At 42.5% G+C, this 24,601-nt stretch overlaps 1 protein-coding gene across 8 annotated transcripts in view; it reads left to right on the plus strand.

Moving 5' to 3' along the window:
- Positions 1 to 24,601, plus strand: part of SPAST (spastin) — a 675,354-nt gene that overhangs the window by 50,133 nt on the left and 600,620 nt on the right. For all 8 annotated transcript variants that reach the window (XM_085611993.1, XM_085611996.1, XM_085611991.1 and 5 more), the window contains exon 3: positions 6,059 to 6,142. In XM_085611993.1, coding sequence (XP_085468119.1) covers positions 6,059 to 6,142 — 84 coding nt within the window. The remainder of the gene's footprint in view (positions 1 to 6,058; positions 6,143 to 24,601) is intronic.

The following is a 24,601-nucleotide window of genomic DNA, read 5'->3' on the forward strand; positions in this document are numbered from 1 at the left end:
CTGAAAGAAGATGGTGTGACCATGCGAGCTTTTTCATAGCAAAGTAAAGTAAACCAGTAAATTCACTAAAATGAATAATCTGGGATGATATTCAGGTTTAATTACACTTGTTGTGCTGTCTTGGTGTGTGCCAAGTCCTGCACAACACCAATGGGAATAAGAAACTAGTTGGCAGTGAGCCCACTGGCCAGTCCCAGGACGCACAAATTCAGTAAGGCCAAGAGCTCAACAAATTAGTCACTGAATGATCAATTACCCTAATACCAACATGTCTGTTCGTTTTATTTAAATACTTTAATTCTTAAGGAGTCCAAACATTCAGAACCATTTCATGATTTCCAACATCAAGACCATGATTCCTCTTCTACAATGCATAGGAATCGCTGCCACTCGCTTGTCTCATTAGACACTTGCACTTTACAGGACTTGCCCAATTCTTGCTGCTTTTTATCTAAACTATGAGCACTTCTGCAGGGGTGTGGAATTTTATAAAATATCTTCTTGTCCATGGGGCAGGTTGCTTCATAAATCTACTTGTCCTGTAACAAAATCCACTTGTCCCTTTTGTGCCATGCAATGCGGCGACAAATTATGGCAGCAATCTCATTATATAAAAGCTCTGAAATAGCCTCTCTGATTATGCCCGGGTTTCTACCATAGTAGGGTTTGAAAACTAGCAATTCCCTTATGTTGTCTCGTTTCCGCAGATCTACATACTGGGGCTGAAGGTAATGGTAAGCAATAGATCCAGGGTTGAATGCCCTTTTGAGTCTGTGCAAACCTACTAACTTGCATGTTTTAAGGGTTTTCACCAGGGCCGGACTGGAAACCAAAACCGGGCCTGGCAAAGTGCTCGGCCGCCCATGCTATGGTGCAAAAACGGCCCTGTAACAAAACCGGCCCCCAGGGGCCCAAAACGGGCCCCCACCCTTGCGGCACACCGGGCGATTGCCCGGTGCCTGTTACGGCCAGTCCGGCCCAGGTTTTCACCAACTCTCCTCTAATCTTTTCCCATACTGAGAAAGGTTGGAAATTTACTCCTGACAATGCCAGACATAAAACTTCTTGCAGGGTAGAGAAAAAAGTGGTTGAGTGAAAGTGAACTTGCAAACACTCAGATTTTCGCATGAGCAAATCTACACCTGCATATTGCTTATGTTACAATGCAGCTCACAAATATTTTCTAGGAGTACTATTTCTTGACCTACTTCTGTAAAGTCTTGTGATTTCAGGAAAGCCGTATATCTGCACTTAATGCAAGGACATGGAGGCACTTTTGAGACTTTATTTAATAATTGGTCCCATATTTAGGTCTGGTGTTAACCATGACATTTTGTGTTTATTAAAATTCTGTCTATTGGCTAGCTTTACTGTGAGTGACAGCATTCTGTTTTTTCACAAGGAGCATATCGACACAGTTGTTTTGTTCAGTGCCAGGACCTACTGTGGCAATGTGTGCTTTTTGAGACCAAAAACTATTTTTGCTTTTGCCAATGTTTGTTATAATGATGAGGGCCCGGCAGCTCCTACACGAATAAGGATTTACAAAAACCATGCCACAACAAGTCACGCATTGACACAAACCGAAAAGCTGACCAACGATTTCAGACCTACTGGCTTTACCAATGCTTGTTTATTTTGATATTTACCATAATCTTATTAAAAACTGGTTATATTGATTTTCCATTATGAATATTTTTGGGAAATACTAGCATACATCAACACATTTTAATAAATGTGCTGCAAAGAAATGGTACCTAAAGGTTAACAGTAGTTCAGTGAAATGTTTTTGCATTTTTTTGTGAACATTTTATTTTGAAAGCAAAGAATCCTCAATCTTGCTTTCAAGCTTCTGCAAATATTTGCATCTAATCAGAGAGCATTCTGGGAGCATTATACATAGCCTGATATTGCTAAACATTGAAAATGTGTGTATACATTCTTATACTGGAACCACTGTCTGTGCAGTATGAGCTTTCAGCATTTACGTCGAGCGCTCACCCTAATAATAAAGGCTTTGCATTAATGAACCATAAATACACGTTTGAACAGCTTTAATACATGGACACAAATATTACCTTAACTGCAAGCAATCTCTTTCCTTGATCCATAATGAGGTAATGTAAACTGGCAGCCAAAGGGTTTGTGCTGTAGGGGGTTGGGCTACTTGTCCCAAGGACAAAATACACATGAAAACTTGTTGCCCTTGACCCCAAACCATATGTCCCGGGCGTCGGGCTATAGGAATTCCGCATCCCTGTTCTACTGTTAAAATCGGAGTCATTTTTTAGCAACTAAGCACATATTTTGCCGCATTTTAAAACCTTCTTAAGATTGAATTTTCACTGTTATGGGGCATATATACTGTTTTTAAGGGCCATTTTAACTAGTTTTACTGAATTTGAGGGGCCTTTTTGTGAAAACAGTGTGGTTGGCAATGGGGAGTTAAGCTGAACCAACAAACCAGGATGTGCTGTGCTGACTGCAATTGGAGGATTGCGGTCTAGTTTCATGATAGACAGGCTGCACTGCCACGTGCAGCGGGTGCGCCTAAGCCAAGCCCATCTGGACCCATCTGTGCACAAACTGGGCCAGAGACTACCCGTTGCCTCCCTGAAAAATCGGTAAGTATATTGTATTCACAGGAATCACTATTGTCACTTGGCTGATCGATCAAACATCAATTGGGCTTCTGTGTGCTGATGACGTCACATGTTACATCACTCATGACCTGCTCAGTGACATCACTCATGACATCACTCATGACATCTCAAATGACATCATCCTTGTGATAGTGGCAGACCTCCTCTCCCCCTAATATAACATTTGATACACACATTCAAAAATAGAAACTAAAATAATCAAAACAATGGACATACCAATATAATTTAGAACAACCTATTCAGTAATTCTAAGATCCACATACACATCCACTCATTCACCAACAGTCCTATACAGTCACTCATACATGTACTCACTCATCATATGTACTCATACACCTATACATCCTGTTACACAACGCCACTGATCCATAGAGTTACTCACACACAGTCACTCATGCTAATAAAGAATCAAACATCCATTTACTTGCATATACAGTTTTACACACACCACCACACTTACTTCTACAGAAACTTACACATACTTAGTCTTTTAAACAATCACTTATAGAAACACATACTTATTCATACAGGAACTCTTTCAATCTCTCACTCTCACATATACTCACTTATATACACCAATAGTCACATATACTAGTTTAAAACATATGTAGTTACTCATAAAGACACTATTGAGACAGTCATTCACTCACTAACACACCCATGCACACACTCATCCACCCATACAGTCCTGCACACATGCTGTCTTCAACACATACAAACAGTGAGTCACTCATTCATGCACCTATGCACTACGTAATACCCCCCACCGAACCATACAGACACTCAGACAGTCATACTGATGCTCAAAAAACCAACTAATAACCTATATAGACACTCATACATAAACAAAGCAACCCCAACGACGGACCACGGTTAAGCACTTAAATTCCAAATATTTTTCTTCTTAATAGTGTACACTATGTTTGTGTACGTAGTGCAGCAACTTCCAACATCCGTCGTTGTTAGATGCGAAACAATACCAGAATTTTTACACAATGGAAGGTGCACTCAAATAACAAAATTCCAGATCGTTATGTGTTCCAAAGAGTTTCTTAGTCTTCTTATTTATTAAAGAAAGTGGACAGCCAACGCGTTTCGTTCCTTTAACACAGGAAATTCTTCAGGGCATGGAGTTGGTTACATAAGAATAAGCTCATTCCATAGTCGTTGATTCAGAAAATTCACAGATCACAGTAGGGTATCGCACATTCGGTGTATAGAAACACGTCTTCAAATGTGAAGGTCAAGACGATACCACTTGACGGTATTAAATTAATGTATTGCAACCAGTGTTCACTCATAATAATAAAAAATCTATTGTTGGACCAAATTATCTTTAAACTCAGCAAATATCGGACGGCAATGTAACCGACGATGACACGACACAGCAGTGTCATCTTTAATAAATAAGAAGACTAAGAAACTCTTTGGAACACATATCGATCTGGACTTTTGTTATTTGAGTGCACCTTCCGTTGTGTAAAAATTCTTATATAGACACTCATGTAGCTACTCACCAACCCATGCAGCCACTTATACACAAAGTGAGAGACTGATACAGATATTTACATATTTAAACATTACTCACTAAACCATGTATTCACTAAGATACACTTAATCAGTCAGTTATACAATCAATTTTTCAAAAACAAATCATCCATTTAGACACTTATATACCCATTTATTCTTCCATCGACCTTGAGATATACATATATAAAACATATGTAATTTTCAGAAAAACACTCATTCACTGGATGATGTCATCAGTGATGTCACTGACCATGTCATGAGTGATGTAATATGTGACGTCATCCGCAGTGCATTGCGGGCGCGTGAGTTATAGTTAGCAGAACTAACTATAACGGGGGAATTTCAATGGTTTTGTACGAGTGAAAAGTCCAGCTAACTATAACGCCCCTGAAACCTATGGTTTTTTCAGTGAATATATATATATGTTTAACTGTTGCCTGTTTATCGTTGTTAACGCGAAGACTGTCCTGAAAGCAAGCTTCTGTTACACTATAGGGGTAAGCTATTTCTCCACACACAACAGTGTGACTTGATCAGTGGTTGAGGGGTTGTTGGTTAGGTCACCTATCACTCATCTTCCTTCATCACTATGCTCTTGAGCTGTGGTGAGTTCCATCTTAGGCCCGTTGTAGTTCTCCCTTATGTTAGCCAAACTGGACGTTTTAGGCCTGATGTGCTTTGCACCTGACACGTAGCACATTTATTTTCAGGCTGCACTATTTTAGAAATAGGCTGCACATATTATTGTTATTTAGTTCGCCTTCTTGGGATTCAGTCAGAACATTTCCTACAAGGTGCTCTCTTTTTCTGTGCTCTGTAAGGCAACATCTCATAACATTCCAACATAACATGGGCACAGCTTCTGTTTTCTAAAAAAAAAAAAGGTACTTCTTATTGTATATACAAACATGTGCCCTTTCGAAAACAGGGAGGAGGGTTCATGTAGACAGAAAAGGTCTTGGAGGAGGTGCACCAGCCTTGCATAAACTGACTTTACACCTACAATGATGCAGACCACCTAACTACAATACCAGGTATGGGGTTCGGCGCAACCCCTAAAAGATCACTGATATATTTTGTGCTCCCGTAGTGAGCGTAGGCTTAGACAAATAAATCAGTTACCATGATAGTGCTTTTCATTGTAAACAGCTTACTTGTAATGCTATTCACTCTGAGTTTTATATGCGTTCTAATCGCAGCAGAGCATAACATAACATGTGTATTTGTAAAGCGCACTTTCACCCCCAAAAGGGCATCTTGGCGCTGAATAACAGATGTTTATTGTTACCCAACTCAATGGTACTCATTTTATCGACCTCAGAAAGGATGAGAGGCGGAGTGGACCAGCCGGGATTTGAACCTGTGACCATGAGGTTGAACACAGGTCCCTGCAGTGGATGCATTAGTCCACTGAGCCACCACACCCGGCCTCACAACTGCTTTATAATAGAATTTAGTTTCAATAAATATTGTAAACTTTCCTCTGGTCATTCTTTTGTTTATTATCGACTTGCATGAGTGAGAGTATGAAAGGTGATTATCTGTTTCCACGGTTCCCCTGGGGAATTAAGACTCGTGTTCTGGGGATCCAATTTACCTGTTACTCTGGGAAGGTTAAGACTGCAGGTAAGGCTCTGTGAGCTAGTAGGATTTGGGCCTATAGGTACTGATGTGGTATGGTGACTCAGTCCCTACATTCTGACAGCCTGTGGTCGCAGGCAAAGTTCTGATTCCACACAGAATCCCTGCAACAGAGAGAAAAAGTTCATTTAGCACAAAGTTCACTTTGTTACAAGGAACTGCTTAGATTATTACATAGAAGATCTGACTTTGATCCATTCCTTGTTTTTTTTCTTACTGTAAAGGTGAACAGTGTGAACGTTCTCGCCGCCTGCAAGCTAAAATGATGGCAAATCTGGTTATGGCCAAGGATCGTTTACAGCTTTTAGGTATGGCTTTTTATTAATAATGTGCCGTAAGTACTCATGTATATTTTCAACCTAATTTTAAATCGTAGACAGATTATACATCTATAGTTTGTATCACTTAATAAATCTGCAGCTTTAACGAGAGCTACTTCAGCCCGCTATTTCATTGAGTGTATACATCTCAATTTAGGGTATGTGCAGGCTCCTACTCGTTGGAAATTATCACCTGTTAAAGGTGGAAATCCACAGGTAAAGATAAGTACAATGTTTCCCCCCCAACACTGCAATTAGAAAGAACAGTGTGGCTGATTGGGTCACTATTGCAGGAGGCGTGCACTATGTGTATTAAATTGTATGTAGGAAGCCATTATAGTAAGGAGCATTGGCATAGCCAATAGATCTTGCCTTTTGGACCTCATAAGTGTTTAACTAGGCAGCACATTATCCTGGGACAAATACAGTAAGACGTAAAAGATATTAAAAAAAACTTATATATACAGCAACCTAAGTTCTTTCATGTCCCCTCTAGGAAGTACAATCCATCTGATTCCCAGTTCCCTCCTTGGCACTAATATCATCAATCCAAAATGCACATGATTAGTACTGGGCATGTAAACAAACCAATAAAGTTAAGCCTTGCCCGTAACTCTATTTTCCCAAAATAGTAAAATAGTGGCATGGTTGAGGAAAAAAACTATAATGAGAGTGAGCCGCTGTTTGAAATCAAAAGGGTGTCCTTCTAGAAAAATTCCACAATCTTCTAAAACAAGTTCTCCTACTGAAACCATAGAAATGTAACACAGAAGCAGTCTGAAAACTTGGCAGCTATTTATTGATTCCTCACCAGTCTAATGTGTGACATTCCTCTGAGCACTACACATGTTTCATGCTGCTTAGTAAAAGGGGGTCACAAACTGGTGCACTTATGTCAAGTGAGACCTCAACACGGCGCCTACAAGTCTGACTGATTGCAACAAGCAGGGAGCTACTTGCATGCATGCACACGCTTGCTGCTGGCGCATACACCTCAAAGCTGTTTCAGCAGATTTGGACTTGGTAACCTGCAGATTACAGAATGGAAGCTCTGTATCAAAGGCCTCAATGATACAGTGCTTTCAGCTGCAGGCTGTATGCAGTGCTCTGCAGTAAGCATTTCATCCCCAACCCCGATGACTGCTTTGACAAAATCTGCGCAATACTTATTACACCAAACTCTATGGAGTAAGTGCAATATCCAGCGGAGTTGTGCTACCAGTATTATACTGTGAGACTTCATGAATGCCCAACAGTCTTTCTAGCCTAGCAGATTCCTTATTAAATATGGGCTAACAACCCATTTAACTGTATTTGTATTTATATAACGCTTACTACCCGACAAGGCTTCGAAAAGCTTTTCGGCGAGTAGCACCTTACTCTGGAACCCAAAAGGATTGGTGGTTCATTATTATTGGGAAATATGAGTTTATTTGAGTGGTAGACATGTGAGTTTTTTAGTTGGGTTGAAAAGGATAATAGAGGTATAAAAGCGGGAAGAGTCTGGAAAGGGTTGTTTTTGGAGATCATAGTAGTAAAATTAGGTTTGGGGTAAGTCGGGGGTATAGATGAGGGGAGAGTCTAGAATAGTTTTTTTTTTAGATCATAGTAGTAGAATGAGGTTTAGGATGAGTCTGAGAGTGAAGGTGGAAGATATATTGAGAGGGGTATAGGGTGACACAGAGTAGTGCATTGATGAGAGAGTGAATCCCCCCCCCCCCATCTATAGTGGGAGATAAAGATACACGACTACATAGAAAGGGTATACATGTATGAGGAAGATATGGTATTGAGATTTAAAGTTGAATTGTATAAACTCAGACTTTCAAGTGTTGCTGTACTTGAAGCTAATATTTATATTTTTTTATAACTCAAATTAATTTTTTATATATACCTATCTATTTATAGTTGCAACCATGGACTTGTCCAATTTAAAAACCAAACCAAAACCCTTCAATAAATGCCAAGGGACCGGAATACAGCCAGGCAGTGCACCCGGACAGAAAGCGGGAGTTATGCAGAGATTTCGATAATCAGCGGAGTGTGGTCTTATTGCACAGGTTGCATTAAAGATCCATTGGGGTTCTTCTGAGGTCATAACTGTCACAAAACAGCATTAATAAATACACGAGGACAAAAAATGTATTACACTTGCAATACAGTAATAGGAACATGAGAGTTTTAACCACAAGCCCTTTGGAGAGCCAGTTGAAAAACTGCCATTTATTGCGTGTGAACTGAATTGCTGTTTTGGACCATGGTGCTTGGGAGAGAGATACTACAGTTTGTATAGTTTTTACATTGCATTTGTTCGGTCTTGATGAAAGTGGGGTAAACCAAACTTCCAGCGAAGAGCTGCACCAATGTTATTTGGATGTTTATTGTGTAAAATTATGGTTTTAATTTGTATATTTAATTCATGAATATCCGTTAGAGAGCATGGTGATTAATTTTGGCATGTAACTGTTAAGTTGTACGATAAGTGAGGAAATATAAAACCCATGTTTGAGTTCTGAAAGAAAAATAAAACATTCTGGCCCTTAGCATCATCATACAGGTTAGCCTAAGTTCCCAAAAGCTACAATAAAGCAGGTCAAATCATATTGAACAGAGAGATCAAGGCGCACTTGTGTGGGAATAATCCATTCTTCTGTGTGCGGGCAATACGTCACACCAAACAGCTTCCAAGATGTTTTTAGTAGTATGTATGTGACAAAACTCCAATTCAATGGAGTGAAATAGCTCAATGCTTTCCAAATGGCTCACACTGACAGACAATTACCATTCCCAGCAGTTTCGGAAGTTGGAGCATGGCCAATTGATTTAACATGGCAGAGATCTTCGGGCTCAGGCTGTTTAAGAAGGGCAACAAACTAGACCTTGCTCGAGTCAAAGAAACATGCCATTCAAGAATAATGAGTAATATCCGACAGGGCTGGTGCAAAATATTTTGCAATTCATTTCTCTCCCCCATCATGAAGATAGTCAGAATGTAGATTTTTGGTTAATTGAGAAAGAAATTCAAAAATACCAAAGAGCTTTTGAGTCAGGATTCCCAGTATTATTTTGTGAAGTGAAATTTAAACAAAAAAGCAGCACATGCTAATTCTAGATATTCTACTTTATCCTTTTTCCATTTACCATGTAGATTTCAAAGCTCAGTTGTATATGTGGTTATTTCTTCTCATGCTTAGCAGGGTATAACTTTTCATCACAGCCACAGTGTGTCATTCCTAGGTTGGCCTCCTTAGTATCTGGAATTTTGTCAGCTTCGCTACCATATTCATTATATAGCCCTTTATAATGAAATTATTGCCATTATGAAGCAGTTTAAATCCCAGGTGTTGCAAATAAGTAAGCTAATTGTAATCAAATGATCAACCTAACAAGTGAAAGAGGCTGAGTTGGCCTTGTCAAAATTCAGGTCTGACAAGATGTCAGCAGCAAGCGTTCAACTCACTGAGCTATCTACACTGCTGGGAAAGTGGCTCGGTCTGCAGTTCAAAAAGGACAATCAAGGTCATGATATTTGTTGAATACATATCTTTCATCACCCTCAGAGATCAGCAAGTGCTTCCAGAACAACATGGTATGGGGAAGTATATTACTTGAGTGAGACAATCCAAACATTTAGGCACCTTGTCTAAAAATTTGCAATCATGGAGATCATTTACTACAAGAAAATTGTTCTTTCCCAGCCCCTCCAGCCCCTCCTATCCTCCAGGTAGGCTAGAGTTGCGGGTCGAGTGATGGCCCTTCACGCAGACTTCAGTTAATTGGCCCCGCCTGCTATCGATTTCTTTTCAGAGTTCCCCAGGAGTGAAAAGTTGATGCAAATTTACAAATAAGCATAATTTCCCAAAATAAGAAAGGCAGAGAGCCAGCATTTAAAAAAGCTTCATGTGAACATCTGATGCACCAGAGCAAAGATGTTTCTAAGTGGCAGACAAAGTGAATGAGGAGTACGATACAAACTGACCACACTGTCACATACAAGTCCTGTCTTGTGCCCCCGTGCAGTGTCTTCCCTTTCACCACATACCCCACAGAACAGGCAGAACAAAGGTAAATCCCATTGCCACGTTCATTACCAAAGTGTACTTGCTCTGCATGTCACAGTCCACACCGAGTATTGCCTCTGATGTTTCGGATCGACTGGAGACCCAGAGCTTCGTTCTGACTTGTTATCCAAGACTTGTTTGGCTGACTATGCAAAAAATGGTACGAGACTGCTTGGAATTCTGTCAGTTCATCGCTTGGTGCCCAACATGCTATCTGCTGCTTGCGCTCACACATGCAGTTGATTTCACAGGGTTTTTACTTTACAGTGCATGTTTTTCAGGGCATAAAATTATGGACGGACAAGAGTCCATATAATACTGTATTGCACTGTTGATTAATGCATAGAGCACAAACCCCTGAACTGCTGCTAGACATTTCGCTAGCAAGATGTTAATATGCACAAATGCAATCTACACATAATTACACTCGCCAGTTGGTGAAAGGCGAGCTGAAGTGACGGTCAAGCGCATGCAAATTTTTCCCGTTAGTTTTACGGTTTTCCCAAGGAGTCACCAGCGCTTCCAGAGTGGGGTTCTGGAGGGTGGTGCAGGCTCTGATTAACTCAATGTATTCATTCTCCCATTAGCTGGAGCAGGTGCCAGCTTGGAAGCCACACTGTGATTTGTTGGAATGTTGGCAGCTGCAATAGCTGCCCTGGGATACAAAGAATTCAGTGAGCCTGGCGCCTTTAAAATGTTTTTTTTTTAAAAAGCCTTGTTGAATGCTTTGAACTCCGATTACCTGTTAGACTCATTAGTGACACAGTGGGTGCATGAGAGCTCAGAAAAACAAGGGGGAATGTGAGGGGCATGCAGATTTAGTTGAAAATATACTTTTTACGTACCAAGAATTCGCAGTTTCAGATTGCTCAATACAATGACTAATTAGGTTTCTGAGCTGGCAAGTTTCCAGATAACTTTTGCATAACAGTACTATCTTTTAGTGTGGTTACGACCAGTGATTTACTCTACCACCTCCAAGGAACCAGGCAGAAATAAAAGCGTGCACCCTGCAGAATAAGTTAGGTGTGTGGCTGAAACAGTAAGTGTGGCAGCCGCGATGACCAGCTATGAGGCGCCATGTTGCATGTTGTAAACAAAAAAAAAAGTTCCCAAGCCACATAATACAAAGACAGAAGTGGAAGAGGACATATTCTGCAGCCATACTCCATAGGAGTTAACAATTACAAAAAAGGTGGGACACACTTGGAACATTAACTACTTAGATGCAATGTTTTTTTAAGAACAATAGCATAAGCCAATCAAAAGCTGTGGGCGTAGTCTAAGCCCACAGAGTAAATACAGCATGTCTGGAAGGCAGTGCATGCGCGCTCTCCAGGCTCAACCTTTAAAAGGGTGTTAGAACCCAGTTCTTCACTACTCTGCTGTTGACTATGATTCACCGCCACGCATGGCTCTCCTTGGAGATCAAGGAATGAAGGGGGTTATGCAGGTGCTAATCTCACTGCTAGCCTTTAACACCCCTGTTAGCCTTGGGTCTGCACAGACACTGCTGACTGGGGATTCCAGGTCACACTGACAGCAACTCCCACGGTGACTGTCAACACAGCACTGACTTTCTTCTGTTTGATAAAGAGCAATGAGCATGGTGTTGGAAGGTCGAAGAAATGTGTTAAAAAAAAATCAGTGGATGATGGGGAAGGGTGCCCGGACACCAGGTATTTGTTTCTTGGAATTAAAATAACTGGATGGGAGAGAAGTGGGTGGGGAAGGGTAGTGGCAACATGCCATGTTGTTTTTTATATTTCAGCAGTGCTGAGTTGGCGAGAGTGTGCTTGGAGTTGGTGGGTCTTTAGCAGGACATGTTCATGGACTGCGTTCGAAGGTTTATTTTCCCACCTACAAGTGACATGAGTGAACTTAGTTCAGTGCACCAATGCTTGAATGTGAAAGACTGTTTTTTGTAGCCTCGCCCACTACCCAGGTCCAGTGGTGCCAATGCTTTTGAGTTACTAACAGTTCCTAAACCGGGATCCAGGGACACCATGGTGATTAGAAACGCATCTCTTTCTCAATACCACACACAAACTCCACTTAGAAAATGGCCCTTTAACTAAAAAGTGTGTTTATTTCAACAGGTGAACCCTGTTGCTCAGCACATCTAAAACAACATCACAGAATATAATTAAAGCAGCACAAATGCATGTTGCAAACAACGAGAATAAATAAAAATTTCTATCATGGTTAAAAGTTCATCTAATACTTACTTCGATGTTCTATGCTATGGAAGCATGGACTAGAATAACATGCATGTAGATTTTCTTAGGGAGAATAAGTGCACTGCATACCTGTTTGCATTAAAACTTTATTATTACCAGGAGTCCAGTTGGCCCTGGTCCCTGCGAAAGGCAAACCCACATTCAGCGTCAACCCCTCACGACCTCCGTATTGATAATGGCTTTCAGCCGTAAGTGCTATGCGGCAGCATCTCTGGCAGTATCTTGCTCGTGATAATCTGGGGTGAAGGACTTCTCCTGACAAGTGGTCAAGTGGCTATCCTTTCACACTATTTCTTATCTCAGATGGAATTTTCAACATCACTTTAGGAATATTTTATCTAACCACTGAGCATCAAGACGCTAGTCTAAGCTGCATTATTTTAAACAAACAAGGGAGATAGATGGCAATTCAGACTACACTATTCTTTGTTTGACCCTGACATTGAGATAACAAAGCTCTTGTTCCAAAATGTCGCATCAGGCGTCTTGTTGATATCTAAATGACTTGATCCTTCATGGTTCTAGGAAAGTGCAGGACATACAACATCTGCGTCAAAGGCAGGCATGCTGATGATTTTGCAAATGTACAGAAAATTGAGTCATGGCCTGCTTAAAATGGAGTCAGGCCTTATGTCTTTACGTCAGACACGTAAATATTATTGTCAAAGTACTGCTAGGAGAAGGGGAGTAAATAAAGAGATGCCATGTTGAGCATAGGTTCACAAAACTTCTCTCTGTGGATCTGCTGCACAGGGGAAATATTTTAGCGGGCGTTAGAGGGCCTACACAATAGAAAGTTGTACATTGGTAGCCATTAATACTGTGGAGTTTCCACCTTGGAGTTTCATGTTGAATTATAGACCACTCTAGATTCTCTCTTGTTATCCATCTGATGTCACTTGGAAATTCTTGGTGGAAATCAATCCTGTTGTGTACGGCTACCCATCTAAAGTTCTATATCGTCTGAATTTTCTACTATTGCCACTGCTCAGTTCGGAGGCTTTTCAGTGATTCCAATGTTAGTTTAATACATTGCCTCCTCACTATGTTTAGAATTCTCTGAATTCAGCAAAATCTTTCCCTAGCACAGACGCTTGACAATTAGATATGCTCTATGTTAGTAATAGGGTATTTTGTGTTACTCTGCGGTATGCTTTTCATCCATCAGAAGCCAGTATATTAGTGCACGTGGAGTGGGAGAAAAGAATCATGATGTTTAGGCTAGCTTCTAGGGATTCCTATTGTTTTGTCCCATCTTTTCCTCATGCTTTCCTGCACGGAGCTCATTGACCACATCACAGGAACCAGACCTATCTCTAGGCTTCTAGGTACTGCCTATCAGCTTACCTGCACATTGGGGGCTGTGTCGTAGTCCGTAGGACCAGACCTGTAGTTTCCTCTTTGCAGGTTTCAGTGCTGTATTTCTCATGCAGCAAGTGGCCTGGTCCTTTGCAGAGCCCTCACAGTGGCCATTATTCTTCAGGCAGGTGCATTGTGGCAGCAAAACCTGCCCGTTGGAGGCAAAAGGAATCAAGGCCATTACACATTGATAGCTAACTAGGTGATGATAAGCCTTGGTAGACATGCCCTACCCATCTCACAGTTCAGTTTCCCCTTCAGTGCCCAAACAAGTTCCACTGGTATTGCTTCAGTTACATAACCAGTGGCTTCTTCACAACGTGGCACCCTCCAACTTGCACATTTTGCTTCAGCCACTCGTGCATCTTCACTAAGGATTCCCCTCTCATTGGCCCCAACATGGCATTCGGGAGGTGTCCAGCATCTAATTAAAGATGTTTACAGGAGCATTTCGACCCCCTTTCCTTATTTTTATGAAGACCGGGTAGAGATATATGGTGGGTTGGATTTGGCACAGCTGTGAGACTGCAGGCTTAGACTTCTTGTACGGCAGCATGCTGCCCAGTTTATTTTTTATTTAAGAAAAAAGTAAATCTTTTTGGCATGGACATACTTCATAGACCCCATGCGAATCCATGTTAATAAATAAGTAAATCATGATACTAATTTGCTAGGCTTTCTTACACGTTTGCATGTGTATTTGTCTACATTCACACAAGCATTTAAGGCTTGTTTGTGATAGCAGCTGCACCTGGACATGTTACAGCCACAGGTATGTCGGGATATGTAACTAATAGTTTGAGGACTGTGTAGCTGTAGATACACATGCTTTGCATACTCCAGGATTCTAGTGTTGGATCCAGATGTGTGAAAGTTGTTTTTCTTCAAAGAAGTCTTTCGAGTCACTAGATTGAATGATGACTCTTGGTGATAATGCGCATAGGCATCGACTTCATTGTTAGATTGTTCTCTTTCCACCGTCAGTTCGGATGTGTGCACTTGTGCTCCCAGTCGAGACCATACGCATCTCTTTTCGGTTCCCAGTCCACTCTAACCTGAGCCGGTGTTGTTTTCGATTGCGTGACCTCTATGTATCGAGGGACAATCGCCCGTCGGATCGACACGCTTCTACTGTGGCCACTCTGGGCCCTCGCCCTTAAGGGCCTTCGAAATTACTCTCCACCAGGTCCTCTACAAACTGTGCTCCTGGTGATGGAACGGATGCCTTTCCTTTTCTGCCCCCGCTGCCACGCTAAATACCAATAGACCAACACCGATCAGGTCTGTAACCTGTGTTTGTCACTGGAATACAGGGAAATTGATTGCGAGACCTGTCAAGCTTTCTGCTCCAGAAAGGACTCTCTGGGATCGTCTAGCACGCTAGCTTGAAATCAGTGGAGGGCCGTTGCTGACACTCTCGACCTCTTCGGCCATGAAGATATCAGAGAAGAAACCCACAGGGTTCCATAGCGGAGAACTAAGCACTCTCTGTCAAACAGTTCGGAATCCAATCATGGCCAGGACTTCGAAATCACGGGAACCACAACTAAGGTCAAAGCAGTGAGTAACTTTCACCCAGCCCCACATACCCAGGTGTAACACCATGAAAAACACCCAGCACCTTTAGAAAAAGAGGTATTCGGACAGCCACTGCTTCAGGGCCATGGTTGGCACAGAATGACTGGCTCGGCCCCAAAACATCAGCTGAAGCTTTCAGCATCGACACCTGCCCGCTCACCTGTGCCGAGCTGACCTTGACATCTTCTGCTCCAAGCTGAACTTCTGCAAAAACAACAATTGATGGACAGAATGCAGAACAATGTCATACATTCACCCCAGTACAGAGATCTGGGCCTAAATCCATCGCTTTTTTTGCTCACCATGCTGTTCCAGTTTAAACCCAGCCATATGCAAATCAGTCTTGACCCTGTGCCTCATGGGAACAGTCCAGCCCGAACTGCCAAGCCAGGTCCTCCCTGGACTGGAAACAAGCATCCTAGGACCGGTTTCAGGGTTTCACCCCTCTTCAGCCAGGATAGCTTGATTCCAGTGGCAGGGAGAGCAAGGGACCCACGTCTGGGCATACCCTTCCCACTCGGGGTGACAAATGCAAAAACAACAATTGATGGACAGAATGCAGAACAATGTCATACATTCACCCCAGTACAGAGATCTGGGCCTAAATCCATCGTTGTTTTGCTCACCATGCCGTTACAATTTGAACCCAGCCATATGCAAATCAGTCTTGACCCTGTGCCTCATGGGAACAGTCCAGCCCCGAACTGCTGAACTTCGGCATGAAGCGCAAACAGGACACCGAACTGAAAGCTTCCAAGCCAACACCCAAAACGACTGGCGAGGCTCCACAAACTCAAGGAGACATTGGGCACCAAACCGATGCAAATCCAGATACAACCACAAACTGGATGCATCCTCTCAAAGCATCCTGCTCCGACACCACCATCTAAAAGACAATTGTCTTTTGAAGAGTTTATTGACCTGGCTACCCATCCAAACAAGAAAAAGATGGACAAGGCTACCAGCCCTCTACCACTGCCTCCACCACAACAACCTGACTCACCATCTCCATCACAGTCTATTGAGGATCCCCAAGACACATCACCTCAGGGATCACCCAGTGATTGCACCGGTTGACAAGATATGGGGGGGGGAGGGGGGATGACCATTTTGTACACCACCACAAGATGACCCTGGAGCGCATATGATTTTATACCCAGCACATCCTTCATCTCCTGATAATTCTACCACATACCAGGAGTTAATAGGCAGGGCCGCTGTGTTAATTAAGGTTAAATTACATGAAGAACCTTTAGTGAAGGGTTTTATTTTTGAAACTTTGCCAACAACACACAGGATAACACAATTCCTACTTATGTTGAAATTAATGATGCATCACACAGATGACCTCTTCAAAGACCCTGTCAGGTCCTGTATCATAACACCAAGGGTCGACAAAAAGTATAAACCCTCTCCCTAAGACCCTATTTTCATCAGAGGACCGGTCCCACCAGACCCATTGGTGGTCACCAGTGCTTATAAAGGAGCAACCTTGCAAGCATGAGGAGATGCACCCCCTCCCGACAAGGAGAGCGCATTGAGGCAGCACGAAAGAGTAGCTACCTAATCAGCAAAACACTGGCGTATTGCCAGCTCTCACAGTTTGCTGGCCAGGTACAATTGTGCTCACTGAGATAAGATGACGGAACTCCTTCGACATCTCCCAGATGAGCACAAGAAAAGAAGACAGAAACTTGTCACAGAGGACAAACTTAACCTCCAACACTTCTATCAGATGTAACCTAGATTCAGCCAACACAGCAGCATAAGGAATCAATACAAGCATACTGCTACACTGCTACACCGCTATGCTTGGCTATGTATGTTAGGCTTTAAGCCAGAGGTTCACAAAGGTCTCTTAAATGTCCCTTTTGAGAAAGAGCTCCTCTTTGGGCCACAGGTTGATGAGGCCCTAGAAAAAATAAAAAATGGCATAGAAGCTGTGGAAGTCATGGAAGCCCGTCAGACTTCTTTACCTCGAGGCTCCTTTCGCCGATCCAGGTATCTTGGAAGCTCCACAACTACACCTCTGGAAATTTCCACTGCATACCAACGAGGCCAAAGTCAGTATTCCTCCTACAGAGGTTACTACATGGGCTCGCATAGGAGCAACAATACTAAAGGTAGAGGCAAAGGTGATTCCGCATTCTTCTCTCGCCTTCCCCCATCTGAACAACACCTATCTGGAGCATCTGCAACAGTTTCTACGCATATGTCAGACCAGTGGGTGTTGGGAATTTTCCAACATGGCTATTGTCTGGATCTTATTTCCACACCTCCCAACATACCACCACAAGCCCACAGGTTATCACCGGAACATCAAACACTGCTTAAAAAAGAAGCCTCCGTGGAGTAAAAAAAAAAATCACTTCTCTCCCCCCCCCCCCCCCCCTTTTAGAATTTTTCACAATTATTCTATTAAATGTGCTATGTTTAAATCTGTCTAGACTTATTTAAACATTGCAGTGGAGTTCTCATAGAGTTAAAATGGAATCAAATACCTGATTGCCAAACATACTATTCTTGTCAGGCAGGCCTTACTAACCTGTAAGAGTATCCACAGTGTGATTATTAGAAAGAAGGGTGAGGATTTTGAAGAATATTTGGAGTCCCTTCCCATTTGACATATTCTCCCAGCTAGGATACAAATAATAAAAGATGTTAGTGATGGGCCATTGCAGAGCGGTTTACTGCTGCTCATTTTTAGTGTCCTTTCTGCCCCCAATCACTTGAGGCCCCAAGTTTGAAGAAACCTGCACTACACCATCAAGAATCAGGAGTATACTCCCTATGCTTCCTTATCCCCAAATATGACACATCTCTACACCCTATTTTAGATCTAAGGCTCCTAAACCACTACATCCTGCCATAGGACTTTCATATGGTCACACTCTCAAGATGTGATCGCACTCCTTCAACAAGGCGACTTTATTGCAGCTCTTGATCTAAAAGATGCCTGTTTCCATATTCCAATACACCAAGCTCATTGCAAATACCTCAGGGTTTTGATGGCAGAAAAACACTACCAATTCAAAGTCCTACTCTTCGGGATCACTACTGAACCACAGGTATTCACCAGGTGTTTAGCAGTAGTAGCAGCATATCTGTACAGACAAAATGTCCATATTTTCCCTTATCTGGACAACTGGCTCATCAAAGCCAGTACTCATCTATGCCAGCAACACACAGAAGCTACCATAGATCTCCTTTATTAACTGGGATTCACTGTCCATCTTCAACCTCAGCAAATACAACCATATCTAGTGGCAATCCTAAGATTAGCATATCCCAATACAACAAGAAATCCAAATATCCAAACATTGATATCCTGATTTCAAATCACTCGCAACTCATAGCACGCACTGTCATGAGGCTCCTGGCGTGATGGCATACTGTATTGCCATTGTACCCCATGTTCGACTTCACATCTGTTACAAGAATGCCTAGCACAGCAGTGGTCTCAGTCACAGGGTCACGTAGAAGATCTAGTGTTGATAAACAGCTGCACACATCACTCTCTTCAGTGGTGGAACACCCACAACCTCTTAAAGGGGCAGCCTTTTCTAGACCCTGCTCTCCACATTGACTAGATGCCTCTCTCACAGGATGTGGCGCACACTTGCAAGACCTCACAGTCCAGGCCACTGGGATTCCAATCTCCAGACTCTCCACATCATTTACCTAGGGCTGTAAGCTGGTTACCTAGCATTGAAAGCCTTCCTTCCTCACCGACAAGGTTGTTCTAGTCTGGACAGAAAATACAACAGCCATGTCATATCTACAAAAACAGTGGGGGGCACACTGTACAGCTCTCATGCCTAGCTCAGACCATTTAGTGTTGGGATCTACATAACAGCATTCATCTGTTAGCAGAACACCTTACAGGGACAGACAACAACTTTGTAGACCTCCTCGGTAGGATGCAGCAAAAAGTACATGCGTGGGAACTCTGTCCGAAGTCCTCCACCCTTACTTCCACAAATAGGGATTTCCACAAATAGATCTGTTTGCAACCGCTGATAGCGCGAAATGCCCATACTTTGCCTCCAGGTTCCCACACCCACTATCCAAGGGCAATGCTCTATGGATGAATTGGTCAGGGATATTTACCTACACTTTCCCCCTTCTCCTTCCCTTTCTGGTTTGGAAACTTAGACAAACCTCTCACACTCCTACTAGGAGTTGGCTTGTCAGCCACGGTACACAACGCTACAAGAATTCTCAGTGGTTCCCCACCAGAAGCTCCGCAACAGCCTGGACCTTCTCACTCAGAACCATGGAGAATTCGGGCACCAAAATCACTAAACCATAGCGATATGGCTCCTGAGGTCCTAACTCATAGAATTAGACATCTCAATCTCCGACCAGAATGTTTGACCATTCTCAAAGAAGCATGTAGACCCACCACAAAGGCCTGCTACGCAGCTAAATGGAAAAGATTTGTTTGTTACTGCCACAATAAGCAAATCCATTCACTGCTACTATACAAAACAAACCTCATCTGTTACTTCCTGCATTTACAGCGGTTTGTCCTCCCGTTCACTTCCATATGGTTACACCTTGCAGCAATAGCTGACTATCTCCAAAACAGACAATATCTCTCATTATTCAAAGGACTTGTTCTTAAGTTCTTAATGGAAGCGCTTAAAAGGGTGATTCCGCCTCTGGTTCCACCTGCACCCCCATGGAATCTTAACATTTTTCTCGCAAGACTTATGAGTCCTCCATTTGAACCCTTACATAATTAGCCCCTGTAATTTCTATCATGGAAGGTAGCGTTTCTCATTGCCATCACAGCACTGCTAGTGAGCTCCAGTCATTAACCTTAGTCGATGTCCATGCACATTATCACTAAGAGCAGAAGTCACTTGATCACATGACTTGAAAGACTTCTTAAAAAAAATCCAACTTGCACACATCTGGATCCAACAATAAATAGCAGGAGTATGCAAAACATGTGATTCTACAGTACTACATGCCACGAACGGCCACGAACAGATGCTTACAGGGTAAGTAATATAATCCTTACCGGATTTCTATTAGATCTTTGCTTCTGTAGTTGAGAGTAACCTAAAACTCTATCACATAAATGCTATTTTAATTTCAGTTGCAATAGGATTACTTGGAAAGGTTTGCAGGCCACTTCTCCCCCCTGTATTTCAGAATCCAGCGGAATACTTGGAAAACTTGTGGTTTTTCAAAAGTTGTTTTTTTTTAAACATATTTTATTTGTCAAAAAACACATAGAGCGAAGCTCTGTAACCCAGAGGCTTCCGTAGCATCAACATACGTTATCATGACTTTGACACTTTTCTCATATAAAAATGAAAAACAATATTGAAAGGGCTTGCAAATTAAATAGAACAAAAGAATTAAGGAACAAACACATCACTTTCCCATGCTTCACGAAGATGCTGCAGAGATGGGGAGCTATGCGTTACCAGGGATCGATACATTTTAGAGATCTATGGTCCTTCATATCACCCATGAAGACTTTCGCTTCAACCGGACTAAAATCGGCCAGCTCCTCCAATCCCTCCAACATCCGGGCATATCCCTGGTGGTTCAACATCTGGCAGGTTCACTGAATGCAAGGACGGACAAACTCCGCAACAGGTGCATGATGGATCCCGAATGTAATCTGCACTTGGAGGTGGTGCATGGTCTCTTTCGACAGTGGTGAGAGCCTTGGTTAGATCTATTCACCACCGAAGAGAACGTGCAATGTCAGCAATTCTGCGCGTTGGAATTTCCAAGACGGCAGTTTATAGGCAACGCTTTTTGTCGCAAGTGGAGTTACGGTCTGTTGTACACCTTTCCGCCTATACCACTTCTGCCCAGAGTGCTGATGAAGATCCTCCCATTTGACTGCCTCTTCGGGAGGATCTTCTGTCGCAGCAGCAGGGGTCGGTCCTCCACCTCCTTGCATGGAGATTGAGCGGCGGCATGTGACGTTGTTTGACTTGCCTCCCGAAGTCAGTGACGTGATCTTGCCAGCCAGGCGTCCCTCCACTAAGACGGTATACGCCTGTCGGCGTAACAAATTTGGGGCATGGTGCACAGCAAAGGCTGTGGATCCCCTTTCTGCCCCTCTTTCTGAGGTTCTCTTCTTTCTCCTTTCTTTGGCCCAGCAGGGCTCTGCTCTGGGCACTATCAAGGGCTATCTCTCGGCCATCTCTGCCTTCCTTCGGATTCCAGATCAGACTTCTCTTTTCAAGTCCCCGCTTGTAAATCGTTTCTTGAAAGGCATAACTCATCTCTTTCCTCCTATTCCCTTTGTTATGCCTCAGTGGAACTTGAATCTGGTCTTAACCTATTTAATGTGCGCTCCCTTTGAGCCACTTCACAACTGGTTTTTGAGGCTTCTGACTCTTAAGACTGCATTCCTGGTAGTCATCACATCTGCCAGAAGAGTGAGTAGGGTCCAGGCTCTTTCATCCAAACCTCCTTTCCTGTCTGTACATCCGGACAGGGTGGTTCTCAGGATCTGTCCGTCCGTCCATCCTTCCTTCCCAAGGCTGTCACTGCCTTTCACATTGGGCAGACCATCACTTTGCCCACCTTCTTTCCGCCTCCGCATCCTTCGAAAGAGGAAGAGAGACTCCACCGTCTGGACCCAAAACGTGCGCTTTCCTTTTATCTGGATCGCACCAAACAGTTCCGGGTGGATGACCAGCTCTTTGTTGGCTACGTGGGCACCAAGAAAGGTCGTGCCGTACACAAGTGGACTATCTCCAGATGGGTCGTTTTGTGTATCAAAGCCTGCTATTCTCTGGCAAAGAAGGAGCTACCAGTGGGGCTGCGCACCCATTCCACCAGGGCGATGGCAGCAACTATTGCTTTGGGACGAGGAGTTCCTCTACATGACATCTGTCAGGCAGCTATGTGGGCTTCGTTGCACACATTTACGAAACATTACTGCCTTGACAGCCAAGTCAGGAGAGATGGTTTCTTTGGCCGTTCTGTTCTCCAGAACTTTCTTTTATTTTTTAATTTTTTTTATTTATTTTTTCAAATTTCCAACACACCACAAATCAAATCAATGAAATCATCTTCTACCAGCAACCCCCCCTCCCCCCACCCTGGTTCCAGAAAGAGGAAAAAAAAGAAAGAAAAAAAAAGGTATTAATTAGAGAGGGCAAATTAGTCTTTACAAACTTGAAACATAATCATACAGTACAAACACCAGATTCAGCATTATCTGTACATAGGCCTCAGAGAAGGGGAAAAAAGGAAAACAATAAAGAGAGAAGAAAGAACAAAAAAGAAGAAGAGAGAAGAAATGTAATTGTCTTATCTAGAGGAGGAATAAGAGAGAAAAATAGAGAAATAGCTGGAGAGAACAGGGGGAAGAGGGGAGAGAGAGAGGTAATGAAAAACTCAAAAAGGGAGAACAATCCATTACAGGTTAAATATGCTGGGTATCGAACCATCTAGTCAGAGGGCCCCATACTGTCAAGCCTTTTTTTCTTGCCCTTCTTCCCTTCTTAGCATAGTTTGTTTTCTACTTATAGGCTTGAGAGAGCAATCTGGCTTGCCATTGGCCAAAAGATGGGGAGTTCAGATCTTTCCAGTACATAGCAAAAATTCGTAGGATGGTCATTGCAACAAACAGTAGTGCACCCCTTTCTTTGAGATCAAGTTGATTATACAACCCTAACATAATAGTAGCTGGCCCAAGCTGAATATCCAAAAAGAGGACTCTACTTAGAAACAATTGTACATCCTTCAATAGCATCTCTAGTTTTGGGCATGTAGCGAACATGTGGACAGAGTCTGCACTATATTCTAGGTAGTTCCGGGGCCGGTTGTCCATTTGGCAACTCTGCTAGGGGTTATGTACATAAAATATCCCGTCTTGTAGAATTGCGCTTGCAATTTAGGAGATAACAGATATGTTTGTGCTAAGCCCAGGGTGGTACAGAAGATATTAGGTGGGATATTAAGTTTCGCCTGCCATTTAGCATCTATTTTACTTAAATCGTCTGGTCGTAATTTGTTCATTATACCGTACACAACTCCTATCATTGGTAGTTTAGAGCCAAGCAATTTATCTATAAGACCAATCGCTACAAACCCCGCAGAGCCTCCAGTTTTATTAGTTAGATGTAGGTTATCTATTTTCCTAAGTGATTTCCTCATATTGATTGCCGATGGTGTCAGATTTTCTATAACCAGGGTATCTAAATCAGAAACAATATTAACTCCTAAGTATTTTGCTTTATCGGTAATTCGGTTATCTTCCCAGGTTACTTTTTTATTAACGACAATCTGCGTTTTTGTTCTATTTAAACCATAGCCAGAGATCAGTCCAAATTCCTGAGTTTCTTGCTCTAAAGCCCTGATGGCCAGTTCTGGTTCAGGGGTTACTATGGCTATATCATCGGCGTAAGCCATGATCTTTGTATCTACGCCGAACCTAACAACGGGCGGAATTGAAGGATTGGCCTCGATTCTTCTTATCAGAGGGTCTATATAAAGAGCAAAGAGTAGGGGAGAGCAAGGGCGCACCCCTGCCTTGTTCCTCTTGTTATCTTGATTTGTTCTGTCAACTGACCATTAATATTTTAGCTGTGGGGTTCTGGTACAGTGCTTGCAAGGCTTGAATCATTCTAACTCCAAAACCAGACCGCCGCATGATAACCCAGAGAAATTGCCAGGAGACCCGATCGAACGCCTTCTCTGCATCTAAGAGAATAAGCGAGATCCTGTTACCTCTGCGGCATCAAATAACATAATAGCCAGTCGGACATGCTCGGTGGTACCCTTTTTTGGAATAAATCCATGCTGCTACCTAGATACTAATGATTCAATATTTAAAGACATTCTAGTGGCAATAACTTTAGAAAAAATTTTAGAGTCAGAATTAATTAATTAATGTTATAGGCCTTTATGATGACAACTCCAAGGGTGATTTGTCTTTCTTAGGGAATATCACAATTTTAGCTGAGGACCAGGAATTCGGCGGAGGAGTTCCCTCGAAAATAGAGCCAACTACTTTCGTGAAAAGATCTTTTATTTGTTCTAAGAAGACTTTATAAAATTCGACTGGAAGGTTGTCTGTCCCTGAAGCTTTACCATCAGGGAGGCTAGCCAATGCAGCTGCAATCTCCTCCCAACCTGGAGGGATTTCCAGTGTGTCGTGTGTATCAGCGTTCAATTTAATTATTGGTGTTCTCTCTAGATATTTTTTAATCTTATTATCCAAA

Source organism: Triturus cristatus, chromosome 6 (genome assembly GCF_964204655.1).
Source record: "Triturus cristatus chromosome 6, aTriCri1.1, whole genome shotgun sequence".
NCBI classification, from domain to species: Eukaryota; Metazoa; Chordata; class Amphibia; order Caudata; family Salamandridae; genus Triturus; species Triturus cristatus.